General features: G+C 43.3%; 1 protein-coding gene across 4 annotated transcripts in view; it reads right to left on the bottom strand.

The window, feature by feature from the left end:
• The window catches only part of LOC142382581 (tetratricopeptide repeat protein 28-like), a 187379-nt gene that overhangs the window by 6145 nt on the left and 166256 nt on the right, over window positions 1–14978 (bottom strand). For all 4 annotated transcript variants that reach the window (XM_075468606.1, XM_075468607.1, XM_075468609.1 and 1 more), the window contains 8 exons: window positions 10737–10846; window positions 7658–7787; window positions 7298–7516; window positions 5513–5672; window positions 3733–3873; window positions 1088–1232; window positions 757–936; window positions 104–648 (listed from right to left, as the gene is read on the bottom strand). In XM_075468606.1, coding sequence (XP_075324721.1) covers window positions 104–648; window positions 757–936; window positions 1088–1232; window positions 3733–3873; window positions 5513–5672; window positions 7298–7516; window positions 7658–7787; window positions 10737–10846 — 1630 coding nt within the window. The remainder of the gene's footprint in view (window positions 1–103; window positions 649–756; window positions 937–1087; window positions 1233–3732; window positions 3874–5512; window positions 5673–7297; window positions 7517–7657; window positions 7788–10736; window positions 10847–14978) is intronic.

Genomic DNA, 14978 nt, shown 5'->3' with positions numbered 1-14978 from the left:
GACCTATATTTACTTTAAATTAAAGAAAAAAAGAAAAAAAATCACAACCAATCTCAACTTAATGATCACGGTTTGAACTTGTTTTTCTCAACAATCTACCTACCCCAGCACAACCAGCTTGACAGGCAACCTCAGGTCCAATATATCAGCAGCTGTAAGCAGGAACTCCTGAAGGGGCGGACTGTCACAGATGCTCTCCACATCACTGCTGTCATCCTGCATGTGGAGCGACTCGGGGATAGTGTAACCGCTTCCAATGGAGCCCTTCCTGCCACGCCCACTACTGCCTCTCCTCCCACCTGCGCCTCTGCCTACTGTTCCCACTCCCACACTGGCACTCGCCCCTCCAGGCACACTCTCAGGGTTTGGGGTGAGCACAAGAGCAGCCAGTTTCCAAGAAATGTGGGTGGCAAAGTGGGCACACTCTGCTTGTGTGAGGGCACTCATAACCCTCTCCTTAGTGGCAGAAGAACCGGCGAGGGGTTGGCATCCTAGCAGCTCGGCAACCATAAGGGCCTCCTCTTCTGCAGAGGGCATAGGTCCCCACAGCCAGCGGTCCATCACAGGTGAGGGCAGTCTGGGATTTCCCACGACTGCTGCCATTGAGACACCACCACATGTGGCTGGTCCAGGACGCCGAGAGTGATTCTAAGAGCACAGCAAGATAGTTTACATTCTAGCACAAAAATCCAAGGCCAGTAATTCTCCAAAATAAGTACAGTATGATATTATTAAGTAATCTGAAAAAAGTTAAACCTTTGGACTGGATCCGAGGCCATGGATGGATGGCACAGCGATGAGGCTGAAACGTTCATACAGGTATTCATTAGAGGAGCTTCCCTTGAGCAAGGCAAATGGAATGAGGTACAGCTCTCCCTCCAGCACCATCACCAGTTGTCTGTGTCTGCCAACAGGCCCGCTGGAGTGCATCAGGCCCTGTCAGACAAAAAGATTAGTACACAAATGCAGGATACATAAAAAAATTTGAGAGCTTTTGATTCTAGTCCCCAACAAAATAAGTCTTCTCTTCTCTCTTTAACACAACCACATAAGCTGGCAGGAAATGGTGCAATAAGGTACTACTTACCCCCTCCATTGGCGCGATGAGCAAATCATAAAGTGCCCGAAGTGGAGGCTTCCCAAGGTTGCTGGAGCGACGAGGCAGGGAAGAGTTCCCGTCTTTGACAGGGGACATGGTGTTACTGAACAGGCTGGTCATACTCTGGCAACTCCTGCACAGACACAATAAAAAGCTATAGTTTTCATTTTGTATATTAAAGCAGCTTTAGTTAATATGCATATAATTGTGTTTACTGTAAGTTCTATTTATCTGTGTTTTTTTTTTTTTTTTTTTTTTCTTAAGTTACAAACTGGACTCCATTCTCCTCCACAGCCTGGGATGTGGCTGACAAGTTCCATGTTAAACTTGTGAAAGTGTCACATCAGACAGGTTTGCATGGATGCAGTAAAAGATAGTGAGCCAACACTCGATAGTAGAAGCTTTTTTCTTCTGAAATGTTTCCTTTCAGATCTAAGCTGATCTAAGTTTTTTGAAGCAGATGAAGGCAGGCCACTCTGGATCTCTACTGTGATTAAACATAAACTGGTTAGTATTATTTCAAGGAGATTATGTCAGTATGGAAGACTCCACTAGATGGCAGTATTGGAGTGCTGCACTGATGTAAGATAAAAAGAAATCAGATTAATAGTCATCACAGGATGAGGACGAAAGCCGCTCTCATCTCATCTTTACAGGTGCTTCTTAGTAATTTGGAATCAAAACTCAGAGCATCAAGTAAATGGGGGATAGGTTTGTGAGCATGTCTCCAAGGCACTGCCAATAATTGTAAAACAGTATTTTGAGTACCTTACACAAACCAAGTAAAAAGATGCTGCGCGACAGAAATGACAGCTATCTGCTCAGGCAGAGGCACCCAGCATACTGAAAACTGTGCTAATGGTGGCCCTGGGGTTAGAAGGATTTTGCTTGGCCCTGCAGGATCAAGCTTTGTGCCTACACTTGCCACTGCCCTCCATTTGCTTCCCCAGTCAGTGTCCTCCGGACCTAAGCCAACAGACATCTATCTCGCCTTTCTGTTAGCCCCAGGCCACGGGCGTCCCTCCAGCCTTTCAACACTCTGTCTGTCTCCTGGGCCTTGGCATGAGCCTCCATGGGAAAGCAAAACAATCGTTTGTTAGCCTGACAAGAGGAACGAAAAGGAAGCAAGGAGTAAGTCAAAATAAGGTAAGTGTCAAGTGTAGAGGGAAAGAGTGAATAGAAACCACTTAAGCGCAGTGAGGCTGAAGTGAAGACTACATTCAGTGGCTGCCTAGTTTGGGTTGCAGTTGAAAGACAGCTCCTTAAGAAAGATTTTAGAGCCAAAGAAAGGCAACCTTTTTGTACACTTAATTCTTTTCATGATGACTGAATGAAATAAAAAGCTTTTACTGAACTTAATGGACAGTTGACTTTTACATTGCAGGCATCCTGTTTTGTAAGTGTTTACTGCCTCTTTACTGACAATTTAATAAAGATAATCAAACAATTTCATTATGTGATTATTGTGAATAATAACTTACTCAGTTACACGTTGATAGGATTAGATAAATAGAGACTTTCATCAACACCTTCCCATAGTAATCCTCCCAGGCTCCTCTGGGAAGATTAGTGGCAAAACCAGGCAATTGACAGATCTTTTCATTCTGAACACATTGTTCCTGAACCCATTCTGATTTAAATGTTAGCTCATTTGGGTTTTATCATATTTTTATCCTTTCTCTTAATTCTAAGTAACTGGCAAAACTGCTGTCCCATTTATTGTGAAGATTCCAATGTTAAACCTTAGCAAGTTGGTAAAAAAGGATAGCAGAGAGTGAAGTAAAATAACACCCTTGAAAAGCACATACTGCTGATTATCTGACACCAAACCTCAAGATGTAAGTCTTAAAATGACAAAGAGGTTTTCTTCATATTCTCTGGTTTTAGCATTGTGATGGATGATAGGCTCCTAAGGATGTGCAGCTTCAAATTCAGAGTTTTTTTGAGGCCTAAAAGAATGAGCGGATTATTACCAGCAGCCCATTAAAGGGGCTTAATGAGCACAGAGACTCAATTAAAGCTGGAATTACCCTCTCATCAAAAAGCAGCTCAACTGTGGATGAGGACAGGGAAATATGACCCATACACGCATGTATGCACACACATGCACACTTTCCATCCGTATACATTACCAATCAGCACAATGTATATGAACACTTTTAATAGAGCCAGTAAATAACTCTCCGTACAGGCCACCAACAGACTTACCAAAATCTCATAAATCTGCTGAACAAACACAGGCAGAGCAAACACTGGTCTAACTGTCTGGCAAAAAGACATACATATACATAAGTGTGTTCACACACACACACACACACACACACACACACACACACACACACACACACACACACAAAGCTCCATCAGAGAAGAGAGTTGATAAGGGTATTAGTAGCTTGGCTCTACCCATTCTATTTAATAAGGAGGGTTCACATACTGCTTCTGTGCTGACGGAACAATGGAGGAAAGGGTCCTTTCACAGATGAGCCACAATACCCATGAATCTCCTTACCCAAGCAGATATTTTTAATCTTTTTTCTTCTAGAAAAGTGGGTCTAAGTTGCATTTGGTGATTAAGACAGCCTCTCGTTAAGAGGACAGGAACATTTAGGTGATGTGCAATAATCCCCTACCTGTTGAACAGATTGTTTCTAGACACCATACGCAGGAAGCCTGTTGGATCGGTGACTGAGTTAAGCTTGTTGTTGAGCTCCTCAAATTGTTGGTCCAACAAATCTCCTGCCTCGCTCTCTGTCTCGCTGCTTGAACACCCTCTGACAGAGACGGAAAGAGATGCGGTGAGAGACATCCACAGCCATACGAATGTTGGCAAGAAAAGGGATCTTGAGCACAATAGACAATTCAGAGACTAACATTGTTTCTCTAAAGATAAATCAACTCCATGCACACTTGATCTGCCATGAATACACACTATTCAACCCACACGCTTGGCCTAATTTCCCAGCACAGTTAAATCCTTCTATTATAATGCTGGTAATACTGATCTAGTCCAGGGGGAGTCAACTACCCCCACCCCACACTTACTCGCCACCACTCTCTTGCTTCATGCCTGAGCCCTTTCCCTAATACAACCATTTCAAGTTAGCTCTAGAAGAATATCAGCTTCTTGTTCTAACAGAAGCAGTCTGAGTCCTCTGGATCTCTTTTAACTACAGCAGAATCTTGCATCATCGTGTACCATCCCTACAATGTTGTGAAATCATTATATTTAAAAGCATTATTTAAGAGTCTCCTCAGATGTAGGGTACTGATGTACCTGTCGGAGAAAATAGGGATTTAGAATACAGTGAAACATATTAATACCTGGATTAACACCTCTTCACCCTTTATTGTCATGTCTTTCACACACATATGTTCTCTCCATTTTTCTCCATCCCATCCATTTAGTCTCCACTTATTTCAGGGTGCTGGCTCCCTTTGTCTGCACTCAAGATAGTGAATGGGCTGGTAAGTGGTGCCATATTGTGCCCATCCAGGCGCAGTGGTGTGTATGCAACTTCCCATTGGAGTAGCAAATGAGCTGGTAATGGGGCAGGAAGGCCAAGCTGCCAGGGTGGCGGGGACTGGCACTGGGCAGACCAGCTGGGCACTATGGATCAAAAGCCAACTAGACAAAATGTCGAAAGCTGCGCAGAACCACTGATGTCAGTGGTGATTTTAACTTTAGACATATCTTGCTGCATCCCCCATCCCTTTCTGCAGAGTCCCTCTAGCTATGTTCCCTGTTGTGTGTAGGGTCTATATTCACCAGCCTATGTTTCTTTGACTGTTTGCCATTGATTTTATCACCTCATCTCAACTCACTTTCCCTTTTCTCTGTGATACTGTCAGTAAACCCCTTTGTCTGTCCCTTTACTTCATGTCTGCTGTTTGTCGAGTGGATTCAACATCTCAAGCGATCCAACGAGCTATTATTCCGTCTCATTTATTTCCACTGAGAGAGTGGACTGCTTTAGGTAGGTGGTGGAGCCCTGTCATCCCAGTGTGCAATAGGGCAGAATAACACTCTTTACACACAGACACATGATAAAATGACTCCAGGGACTAAAGTGTTTTTGTTAGGGCTACAGCTTAGATAGAAAAGCACGTTGTTTCTCCACTTTCATCTAAAGACTGGTTACCAAGGGCTTTGTAAGGAGCACATTTCTCAATGTGGTCCGTACTGTAAGTAATTCCAGTATCTGTTCATAAAATTTATGTTGTAACATTTCTTTGTAGACTTTGTAGACGGCGACGGTGCTCACCACCACACCATCGTGCAGCCCTATGTTGTATATCTCACAGCATGGTTAAAAAAGTGACTTATCTAAAAGTGACATGTATGTTATGATATGAATAATAAGCTCATGAAAAAAAAAATTCCAATAATTGTGACAGGTGTAAACATTTCACCTGCTGTAGTAAGACTCTACTCCCAGAGCCTCACGGGCACTGGCAATGTGCTGCTCCAGCGAGGAGCCACTGACCACTCCACTGTTGCTTCCCTCCTGGAAGTCTGATACACCTTCCAACACACTCTCACCAAGGTACACCTCGTGAAACTTCAAGATACCTGTGGAGATACAGAAAGGGGGGGGGCAAACATGACTGACTGATTTTAAATGTTTATGAAGTGAAAGTTTAATAATAAGTAAGTGGAACCATTTCTAAACATCTTTGTCTAATACGTTTCTATTACTTGCTCACAACAGGGAGAAAGTTGGATCATTTCAACTGAGAGCTCTGAGTATAGTCACGTGTAGCAGTGCATCTGTGTAGCCAAATGAATGAAACAAACAATATTCAATAAAAGATAAGAGTAGGTTGCCTGTGCCATCTGCTGCCTGCTAGATGAGTTTCAATGCAGGAGCATCAAGAGCTCACTGGGAGATGGAGTACAGCCTGTGTGTGTATGTGTGTCAGTGGGCGTGTCAGTGCTGTATAAGTCTATGTCCTATCATGCAAGTTTCATATTAAATGCATTTAAATGGACTGTACTTATGCATAATTGCATGTAACTGCATAGTCAGGTCTGAATGGTGCTGAAATAACACAAATGGAGTAATCATGATTTTAGTTGGCCTTTTTATTGACTGCACTCTAGAGCTGGCAATGTTTGTGTGCCAGCTGGATGCCAAGGAATGCCAGGAAGTGACAGACAGCCGATTAGTGAGCAAGTGTCTCCCTCCTAGCCCGGGGTGATATTCAACGCTTTGAAGATCTACAGTGGTCCCTGTTGTCTTCTTCCTGTTTGTGGGACTAGTACTGGGGGGTCATGTTCATCTGGTTGCCTGGGAGCTGGTTTTGATCAAATGTTGAAGCCCTGCGGCATTGGGACATGAGTCCCGCCTCTTATACAGCAGAGAGCAAAAGGAGACTAAAGTACAGCTGACAGTATGGTAGACATGTGGATAGCTCTAAGCTTAGTCTCTTCTCTTTGTGAAATTAGAATTTCACCAATCATGCAGTGTGCTTAAGTGAGTGGGCTGCACATTAATCTCTGTGCGTGTGCTTGTGGTGCTCAGTGCATTAACAAAAAAGACAGAAATGGAGACATATACCACGATTTGCCAGTCGTAAGAAATCCAGAGGGAAATGAAAACAAAAGAAAAGAAAGACAGAAACAAAGGAGTGAGGTGAAAAAAAGCAGATTATGTTTTGACTTGGTGTAACAGCAAAGCATTTTCCTGTTGACATGAGCAAAGATGTTCCCTGGGTTGTTTGGCTGTGTCCCAATCTGTGTCACAATCAGTTAGCATGGTTCATTGGCAGATGATTTCAGGGGTGAAAAGCAAAGCAGGAAGAAAATCTTAGCTGTGGAGTGGCAGGTGGCACTGCCACTTGGTGTCAAAGCTGGCCCTCTTACCCCCTGGTGGCTGGAATTAAGCCTCTAGCCTCAAGACCTTTTTTTCTGCTTTGATTTGAACAAGCAAGTATTTGTGTGTGTGTGTGTGTGTGTGTGTGTGTGTGTGTGTTTGTGCACTCATCTGTAACTGCTTTGCTAATCTATATACAAGAAACCCACTTAAAGATAAAACAAAATAGATCTAAGATACAAATTGCCTTAACCCTCTGTAAATGAAGATGTTGATCAAGATGTCACAGAATAAAATATTGTAAATGAGGCGATAACAACAGGGAGGTAGACTGACTTGAGAGCATTTTAACACATTAGACAAAGCAGAGTAAAACCATTACCTGGTCCTGGAGCCAGCAGCCAGCTGTACAGGTAGCCTGCAGCCATAGAGAAATAAAGCACCAAAGCCCTCTGGCTGTTGACAGTGTCCAAGATGTTCTCCACTGTTACTGGCGTGTAGGGGTCTGAGTCCTGCTGGCCCGTCTGCCTCTCCACCAAGAGATCAGCAAAGGCTCGTGTGCGACCCCGCTCTGCCACTGCCAGCGCCTCATCGTGGTGGCCTGTGGTGTTCAGAGATCAACAGTAAATTAATAGATCAATTCTGAAAGCTAATACATTGTGTATTTGTATAGGTGAAAGTAAAAACAAGTCGAAATCTAACAGCATGAAAGCAAGTGAAGAAGAAATGTTTGTTGTCTCACCAAGGCTGACAAGGACCCTTTGGAGAGCCTGGTAGCAGGAGGTTTGCAGGTCAAACAGCGAGAGTTTATAGTCTGTGCTGTGCTGGGCTTCATGGCGAATGGTCTCAAACAAAGCAGATGCCCGGTAGAGCTGATGGGAAACAACAGCAATAATATTTTCAGATGTGAAAACCCAACATGACTATGCTCATCATGGAGGCCTAAAGATATGCAAGGCAAGGAAGCTAAAAAAATAGAACATTGTGGGCACAGCACAAATACCACCATTGTGGGTTTAATTTAACTGAGAACAGTAAGCTATAAATGTAAGCAGTCATAATACTGTCTGAAAGACATGTTGGATAAAAATGTTCGTTAGCCAGTTATTTGTGTGCATGATAAAGCTTTTCATGAGAGAATGTCTTGGCCACTAGATGGTAGCATCCCACCTAACATGTCATCACTGACCAGACTTCCTTTCTCGTCTGTTTCCCACTCCAAGGAGTAATTCACTGTAAAGTAGTTTGGTGAGTAACCATCAAACACACATAAACCTTCCTTCAGTTCCTATTAGCCAGGACCTGGGTTAGGTAAAGGCATTGAGAAGTTGAGCACTTAACTGTGCATCTTTAACAGACAGAATCTAAAGAAAAATAATACTTTGAGAATTCGATAGAATTGTCTGGGCTATTGGACCTTTTCACTCGGTGTTAGAGGCTGGATTGAGCAAAGAAGGGAGACAATGGAGAGGTGGGGCGACAAGCCCCAATGTTGCGCACTGGCCAAGCAAAGCTGACCAGGACTGCTGATTCATGTGTCATTATTGATTTCCTATTTTCGCACCTATAGCAGCCCTGGAGGATGAGTGGGACTGCTACAGAGCCACTCTCCAGGAGTCTGGGGCCAGCAGAGAGGGCAAAACACTCACACTGCTTGACCACAGTGCATACAAGACAAAGAGCTGCAGCAGAGAAAAGGTTACTGGTAAGGATTAAATTGATTTTATGAGAACTGTGGCTTTGATAGAATAAAGAAAGAGAGACAGAGTGTGCCCGGTTTTAGTGAGAACCCATAAATGTATAAACTGAAGCTTGTCTGCAAAAGCCAAGGTCACGCAGGAAATTGTGTCAGAGGAATGAGAGACAAAAATCCTGTGCGTTCTGCTGCATTAGCGCTAGAAAAAGAGCGACTAGTCTGAGGCTGATTTCGCTGATAGGGCTCTGGGCTGATTGCTGAAGTGCTGGTTCAATCTGCTAGGATTGCAGACATCCCTGTACGAATGAAACTAATTTCTCACGGCGCCTTCCCTTCAGCCTGACCCTTCCTGGCACAGATGAAAGAGAAACACTCCCAAATGTGCTGCATTCACGGTGACTTGCTTTGCTGTGGTGCAAGTAAAACCTGCAACACTTTGGCTCTCTTGTTTTTTTACTTTCAGTGACACTAACATGGCTTTTATCTGACATGTTAAGTGAATGCAAGTGTCATGCCAATTTGGTAGCATGAGCAGAGTTTGATACACATGTAACTCTAAGGATTTTTTATAAAATAACCTCCCTGGGGAAGTCACAGCCTCTGTGCGATATCAGATGCAAAGGCTTAATCTACAGTAGACTGCTGATATTTAAGAAACAAGAATATATCGATTCACGCTTGCTAAGATATCAATGTGAGCATCTATCAGAGGGAGAAGGCACTGCTGAAATAGCTGATTAGAATCAGGATATGTCAATCAGCGAGTCATGCTGAACATTAGGATCACAGCTAGGGTTGTAAAATACAATCAGGTTTAAATGGTTAGAGAAGGGGAACATGAGGTCAAGTTGTCCCAATCTACCCCTATTTTTGCTTTATGATTTTAAATCCAAGCCTTAAAAATTGTGGTATGAAGTGGGTCAGAGCATTTACCAAGGTTATTTGCACAAACAGGCCACTTCATGAATAACCATTTGATCTATATTCTAAGGACAAAGGTGTCCTTTCCTACTAACAATTCACCCTGAGGGCTATACGCTGACAGGCCGAAATCCCTTTCAAAATAGCTGTGGTATATGCAGGAAAAGAACTGAATCACTGTTAGTTGCAACAAGGACAACAAGACCTTTACACGGACTGTTGAGGTCTGAGGGTCGAGCACTAAACTGGGAAGCAAACAAGCAGTGGAAAATATGTTGCATCGGCTTGTTGGAATAATATTTTGCTTTAATTGAACACAAATTCCTCAATATGACTCATGAGCACTCAGGCTCTACTGCAGTCGCCACCTTGGTTCAATCTTTCTTTCCCAGCTCTTGTTACAGATAATTGCAAACAGACAAAACTTACTTTCTGAAAAGTATGATGCAGGACCAAAAAACAAAAGCTATCTGGGTCACAAAGATGTTAGTCCTGCGTGTGTATCAGACGAATGTTTTGGAGTAGAATTTGAAAACGAAGGCAGCTGGAAAACATCCCTACAGACACACGTGACAGCCACTCCTGCTGGCTGACTGTCATACTTATGTGTGGATTCACAAGCCAGAAAAAATAAATAAATAAATCTAATATTGTGCTTTATATTCTGAAATGACTGCAAAGAGAGACATTAAGGGGATATTCCCTACTTGTCAGGTGGGCAGTGGGCTGAGGAGGAGTGAATGTATGTGTGTGCATGATGCAGAGGTTTGGGGCTATTGATGCCATGCACACTGATACAGAAAAATCTTCACTCATCTGTCGCCTCTCTGCTGGATGACAGCATTTACCAGCTCAACACACTCTCCAGCATATTGTCAGCAACCATGTTCAAGCTCTATAACCACCTCTCCTTTTTTCTCCTCCCCTGTTGTTCTCACTCCTCACTCCTCTGGGCTCTTTCTTTCACCATAAGGTTATTACTGAAAGCTTATTTCCCACCTTTCATGTGTCTGGACATCTACCTCCACCACTCATTTGAAAGCTTCACCAATGTCTATGCCAACAGATGTGGGCTTATTGGAGGTCAGTTTTAACTACAAGGGTTGGATTTGCTGGAAGGAGTCCAGATTGAAGATAGGAGATGAGATGAGAACTGAGTCAAGGTGACTCATAGCAAGAAGAGAAAAAGCAGGAGATACTTTACCTGATGTTGGGCCTCCTCCAAATTCCCACTGGCCCACAGAGAGAGCCCCAGACGATGGCGGATCTTCGCCTCGTCCTCACGCCGAGCCAGCTGCTCTGCAAGCCGCAGGCCTGTCAGAAGGGGAGGAAACAGGAGCAGATGAGAGAGGGAGTTTAGAGTAAAAATTATTCAGAGCAGACCGACTCTTATGTATCTTTGAGAGTAACAGATGTAATCATAGCATGGTACTGATGTTCTGACAGTGAACAGATTTGGATATTTGGCCTCAGTTGTAAGAAACTGCTTGTGCACTGGGTTTAAAGCACACACGCCTCTGGCAAAGGGGAAAGACTGTTAGAGCACTAATCGCACTGCATAGTAATCAATGCAACGGATTGACTGGCTGAGCAAACACAAATACACGAGTAATGCTTGCATAAAGGAAGCCACACAATATCACAAAGTTGTAAACAAATATTTGCAAACACACTGATGAGCTAATAATAGACTGCATGTAAACACACAGCCAAAGCCGAGACACTGCAACACTTTCAGAGTTGTTTAGAAAGACAGGGGTGGTCTGGAATGTGCATGGACACACAATGTGTGTATCTAGGTGTGTGTGGTCAGCAAGTGTGCCTGTGTCACATCACCTGGTGAGCACACAGTTTGTTTTTCAAATCCAATTCCTCAGGCAGCGAGGCATGTGTCACATCTTTGCATGTGTCCTCAGTCTGCCTGCCGAGCACCTGGTTCAGCCCAATTATAGAGATGAAAATGCCACTCCACAGAGGACAATGATGAAAGAAAAATGACAGCCTTGTGGGCCACACATCACCCACAAGGTGCTAAACACACAGTAAGCATTCTGCAGTTTACAATGGACTGCTCATACACATTCTTGCTTAACACAGGCTCTGTATTGCTAGTCTATTCTCTCCACTCGCCTGTATGATGGAAGGGTCGAAACACACTTTTGGTCAAAGAGAAGAGAAAATGGGCCAAGCCAGCCTAGTCCTAGTCTGCTTTTCTCTGCTTTCCTGGAAAACTGTCTGTGGCTGGACTAGATAAGCCAAGAACAGTGAGTGTGACCTGAAAAAGAAGCCTATTCCGCAAGTCCAGCTCACCACGCAGCCATAGACTTCATGGCTCCTTCACAGCCATGCTAGTCGGCAGCCTTTGAAGCTGAGCCGAAACAGTCTGCCCTCTCTCCTTATCTTTCCACACACCCTCCCTCAGCCTGCCTGCCTGCCTGCCTGCCTGCCTGCCCTCTTCCCCCTTGCATCTTCTGTGCTGCTGTAACTCCTCTTCTCATCTCTGCACTTCTGTTTCTGCCCCCCTCACTCTCTACCTGTTTCATCTTTACTGTGGTGGCAGCGCTTGCGGGGGACTCTTCACTGCTTAGGGCTCATTAGGCGCTGGAGCAAGAGAGAGGAAACAGATCTAAATTATCCTTTTCATTCTCTGACAGCCTCACCCCTCACTCATCTCAACTCCAGTTCTGAGCCTTTCATCTGCACATACACAAGCGCACACATGCACATACAGGCACACGCGCAAACCATTTCTTTCTCTGAGCTGCTCCATGATAGTTCTTTATGATCAAGCCTGGGTGTCAACCAACTCTATGTTTTCTTTATTCTCCAGCTGACAGTGAAATAATACACGAGAATTATGACTCATGCTGATCTCTGTCTTTCGCCTCTGCCTGCCTGCCATCTTCTTTTTTTTCTCTCTACTTCCTCTTCTCTGCCTGACTCTCTCATTCCCTCTCTTCTCCCACTCTGTGTCATTCAGTGTCTGTCACTGTCACTGTGTGTGCCTTTGGAGCGCCCGGCGGGCACAGTCACGTATCAGCGGCTGACATGAGGATGTGGCCGTGGCTGGCTGCACCCTGAAGAGCAACTAGAGAACACTTTAAAGGCTGCTTGACAGCTGGGTGAGAGATCGTGTGCAGCCCCCAAGGCCCACGCACCTCTGTCTTCGGTCCCGGGCTTTACATGGAGACTTCGCTTAGATATCTCATGCATGTTCATTGTGCAGCTCACAGATAACCTGCCACATGCACGCACCTGACACACAACACCAAAGTGCCTTTTGATCATGACCACGAGTGGAACAGTGAACAGTGTGTGTGATATCGTTGAAGAACGAGAATAACAGCGCCTGTTTTCAGACTACCTCCACAGGGGCAATGCATTGCTAGTGTTGCACTGGATTGAGCTGAAGAAAAGTGCCACAAATAGTTGAGTACAAAATGACAAAAGACACCTCAAGAGTAGGGTACAATGCCTTGCTCCACTCTCACTCCCATGCAGCTTGTCAATTGTCCCATGAAGTGGATGGGAATATCAGAGGCATAAAGCCCTGATTAGACATTCCAGAGTTGATCTCCAAGGCTATTCATCGATATGATACACACTGTGGACAAAGCTTGAATCCTCCTTTGGTGTAACATAAAAAAATATTTTGGATATTATGTTCATGGCATACAGTTTGTCAACGCCCAGCTCTACTAACATAACATAAACATCTTCCTCAGAACTTTACTTTAGCATATGGGTTGTATAATACTGGAGAAAACATCCAAAACTGATTTTCAATTCATCCTTCATTGAATATTAATAATTAATAATATCTCAATAATATATAAGACAGGTTCATAATTTCCATTTATCTGATAAACATTGGGGTTTATGTAAGTTTGCTGAAGATGAGATGAGATAGTGGAAAAGCAAGGATATTTTTTCTCCAGTTTTTCAAATTGTAATCCTGTAATTGTAATACAGTGCAATGTAAAGTTTGGGCACCCCTGGTCAAAATGACAGTTTCTGTAAATATTTAAGATATAAAGCTTACACATTACTTCAATATGTCATGCAAGATAACTTTTAATTTTCAGGTTTTATAGTTCCAAAATACCCTAAAAGTACCCTATGCAGTATCACACTCTTCTACATGGTCTGATTAGAGTCTTGGGGGGGTCTTTGCACATTTCAGTGTGATTATTGGGGCATAAGTCATGCGCTACCCTCTTAAGATATGTTTGATGTTGTTTTGATTTTGATGATGTTTAATGATGTTTAGGTCAGGGGCCAAGGTAAAATCTTCAGTTTAACATCTTAAGTAGGTCCACCTCGGCTTATAAGCTGTTTGAGATGATTATATGTCTGTGAAAGTCATCTTCCTTTCATCTTCAGCTTTTTTTTTTACAGATCATGTGATGTTTGCTTCCAGAATTTTATGCTGTTTAATTGACTCCAACCAGCGAAATGTTCATGTGCCACTCCTACGTCAAGAAGTTGGAGAGGTGAATCCTTATTTTTCAAAGAGGTCTACCGAAGCTGACGCATAGGATGCTTTTATTCTTAGACCGATGTGGGAAGTCCTCCAAAGAAAAAGTTTGGAAAGGGGCGGACACTTATCAAGAATACTTATCAAGTGACTGGATAAAGCATCTCTCTATGAAATGGAACCAGCCAATCAGAGAAAAACAAGCCACACAGAGGCCTTCAATGAATGGGTGCTGCCATTGTTGGTTGCTGTCATAAACCTATCCACGACTGCCTGTATAGAAAGCTAATTATCCCAAACTCTTGTGTTCTAACCAAAAGATGATAGCTTTAACCAGTAATGCTTTTTTTTCCTGGCACACGATTGAGACACAATTCTCACCATTTAAACTGGTTCAATACAAACCTCAGCATACAATACACATGTGTTGTGTATTTTGGAGTTAATGATCCAAAACAAGTTTTTTTTTTTAAATGAATAAGCTGGTCTGAAATGACTCCATTGTTTAATAACACGGAAGTGTAATGCTGGAGAAAAATAACTCAGGGAGTGGTATAAATGTTTAACTCCACAGAAGCTACACACACAAATACACATCCAGTGATTTAGAGGTCTTGTGCTTACAACAGTACTTGCACCAGTTTAGTGCTGCCTCGGTAGCCCTCCTCACAATTAGTCTTTTTGGGGAGACACAAAACAAAAAACAAGCAGTGCAGTATGAAGAGTAGAAAAAACACGAGCAGTAGAAGCAGAAAAAAAATAGATAAAAATGAAAGGGAAAAAAAAAAAACTTTTCGGTTTGGGTAGGTTGGGCAGAAATAATTGGCTGTCAAGGATATTGAAGGCACTGTTCTTTTTCAAAGCCAAAAACGAGGAACAATACAAGGGCAGTGCGAGGGGACAACAGGAGGATGGGGTAGATACAGAATGGCCTGTCGCCTTTGTTTCCATTAAAGCTCAACAAGCAGG

This window comes from Odontesthes bonariensis, chromosome 6, assembly GCF_027942865.1.
Source record: "Odontesthes bonariensis isolate fOdoBon6 chromosome 6, fOdoBon6.hap1, whole genome shotgun sequence".
NCBI lineage: Eukaryota > Metazoa > Chordata > Actinopteri > Atheriniformes > Atherinopsidae > Odontesthes > Odontesthes bonariensis.
Note: the sequence above shows the minus strand (reverse complement) of the source record. Positions and strands in the feature narration are given on the sequence as shown.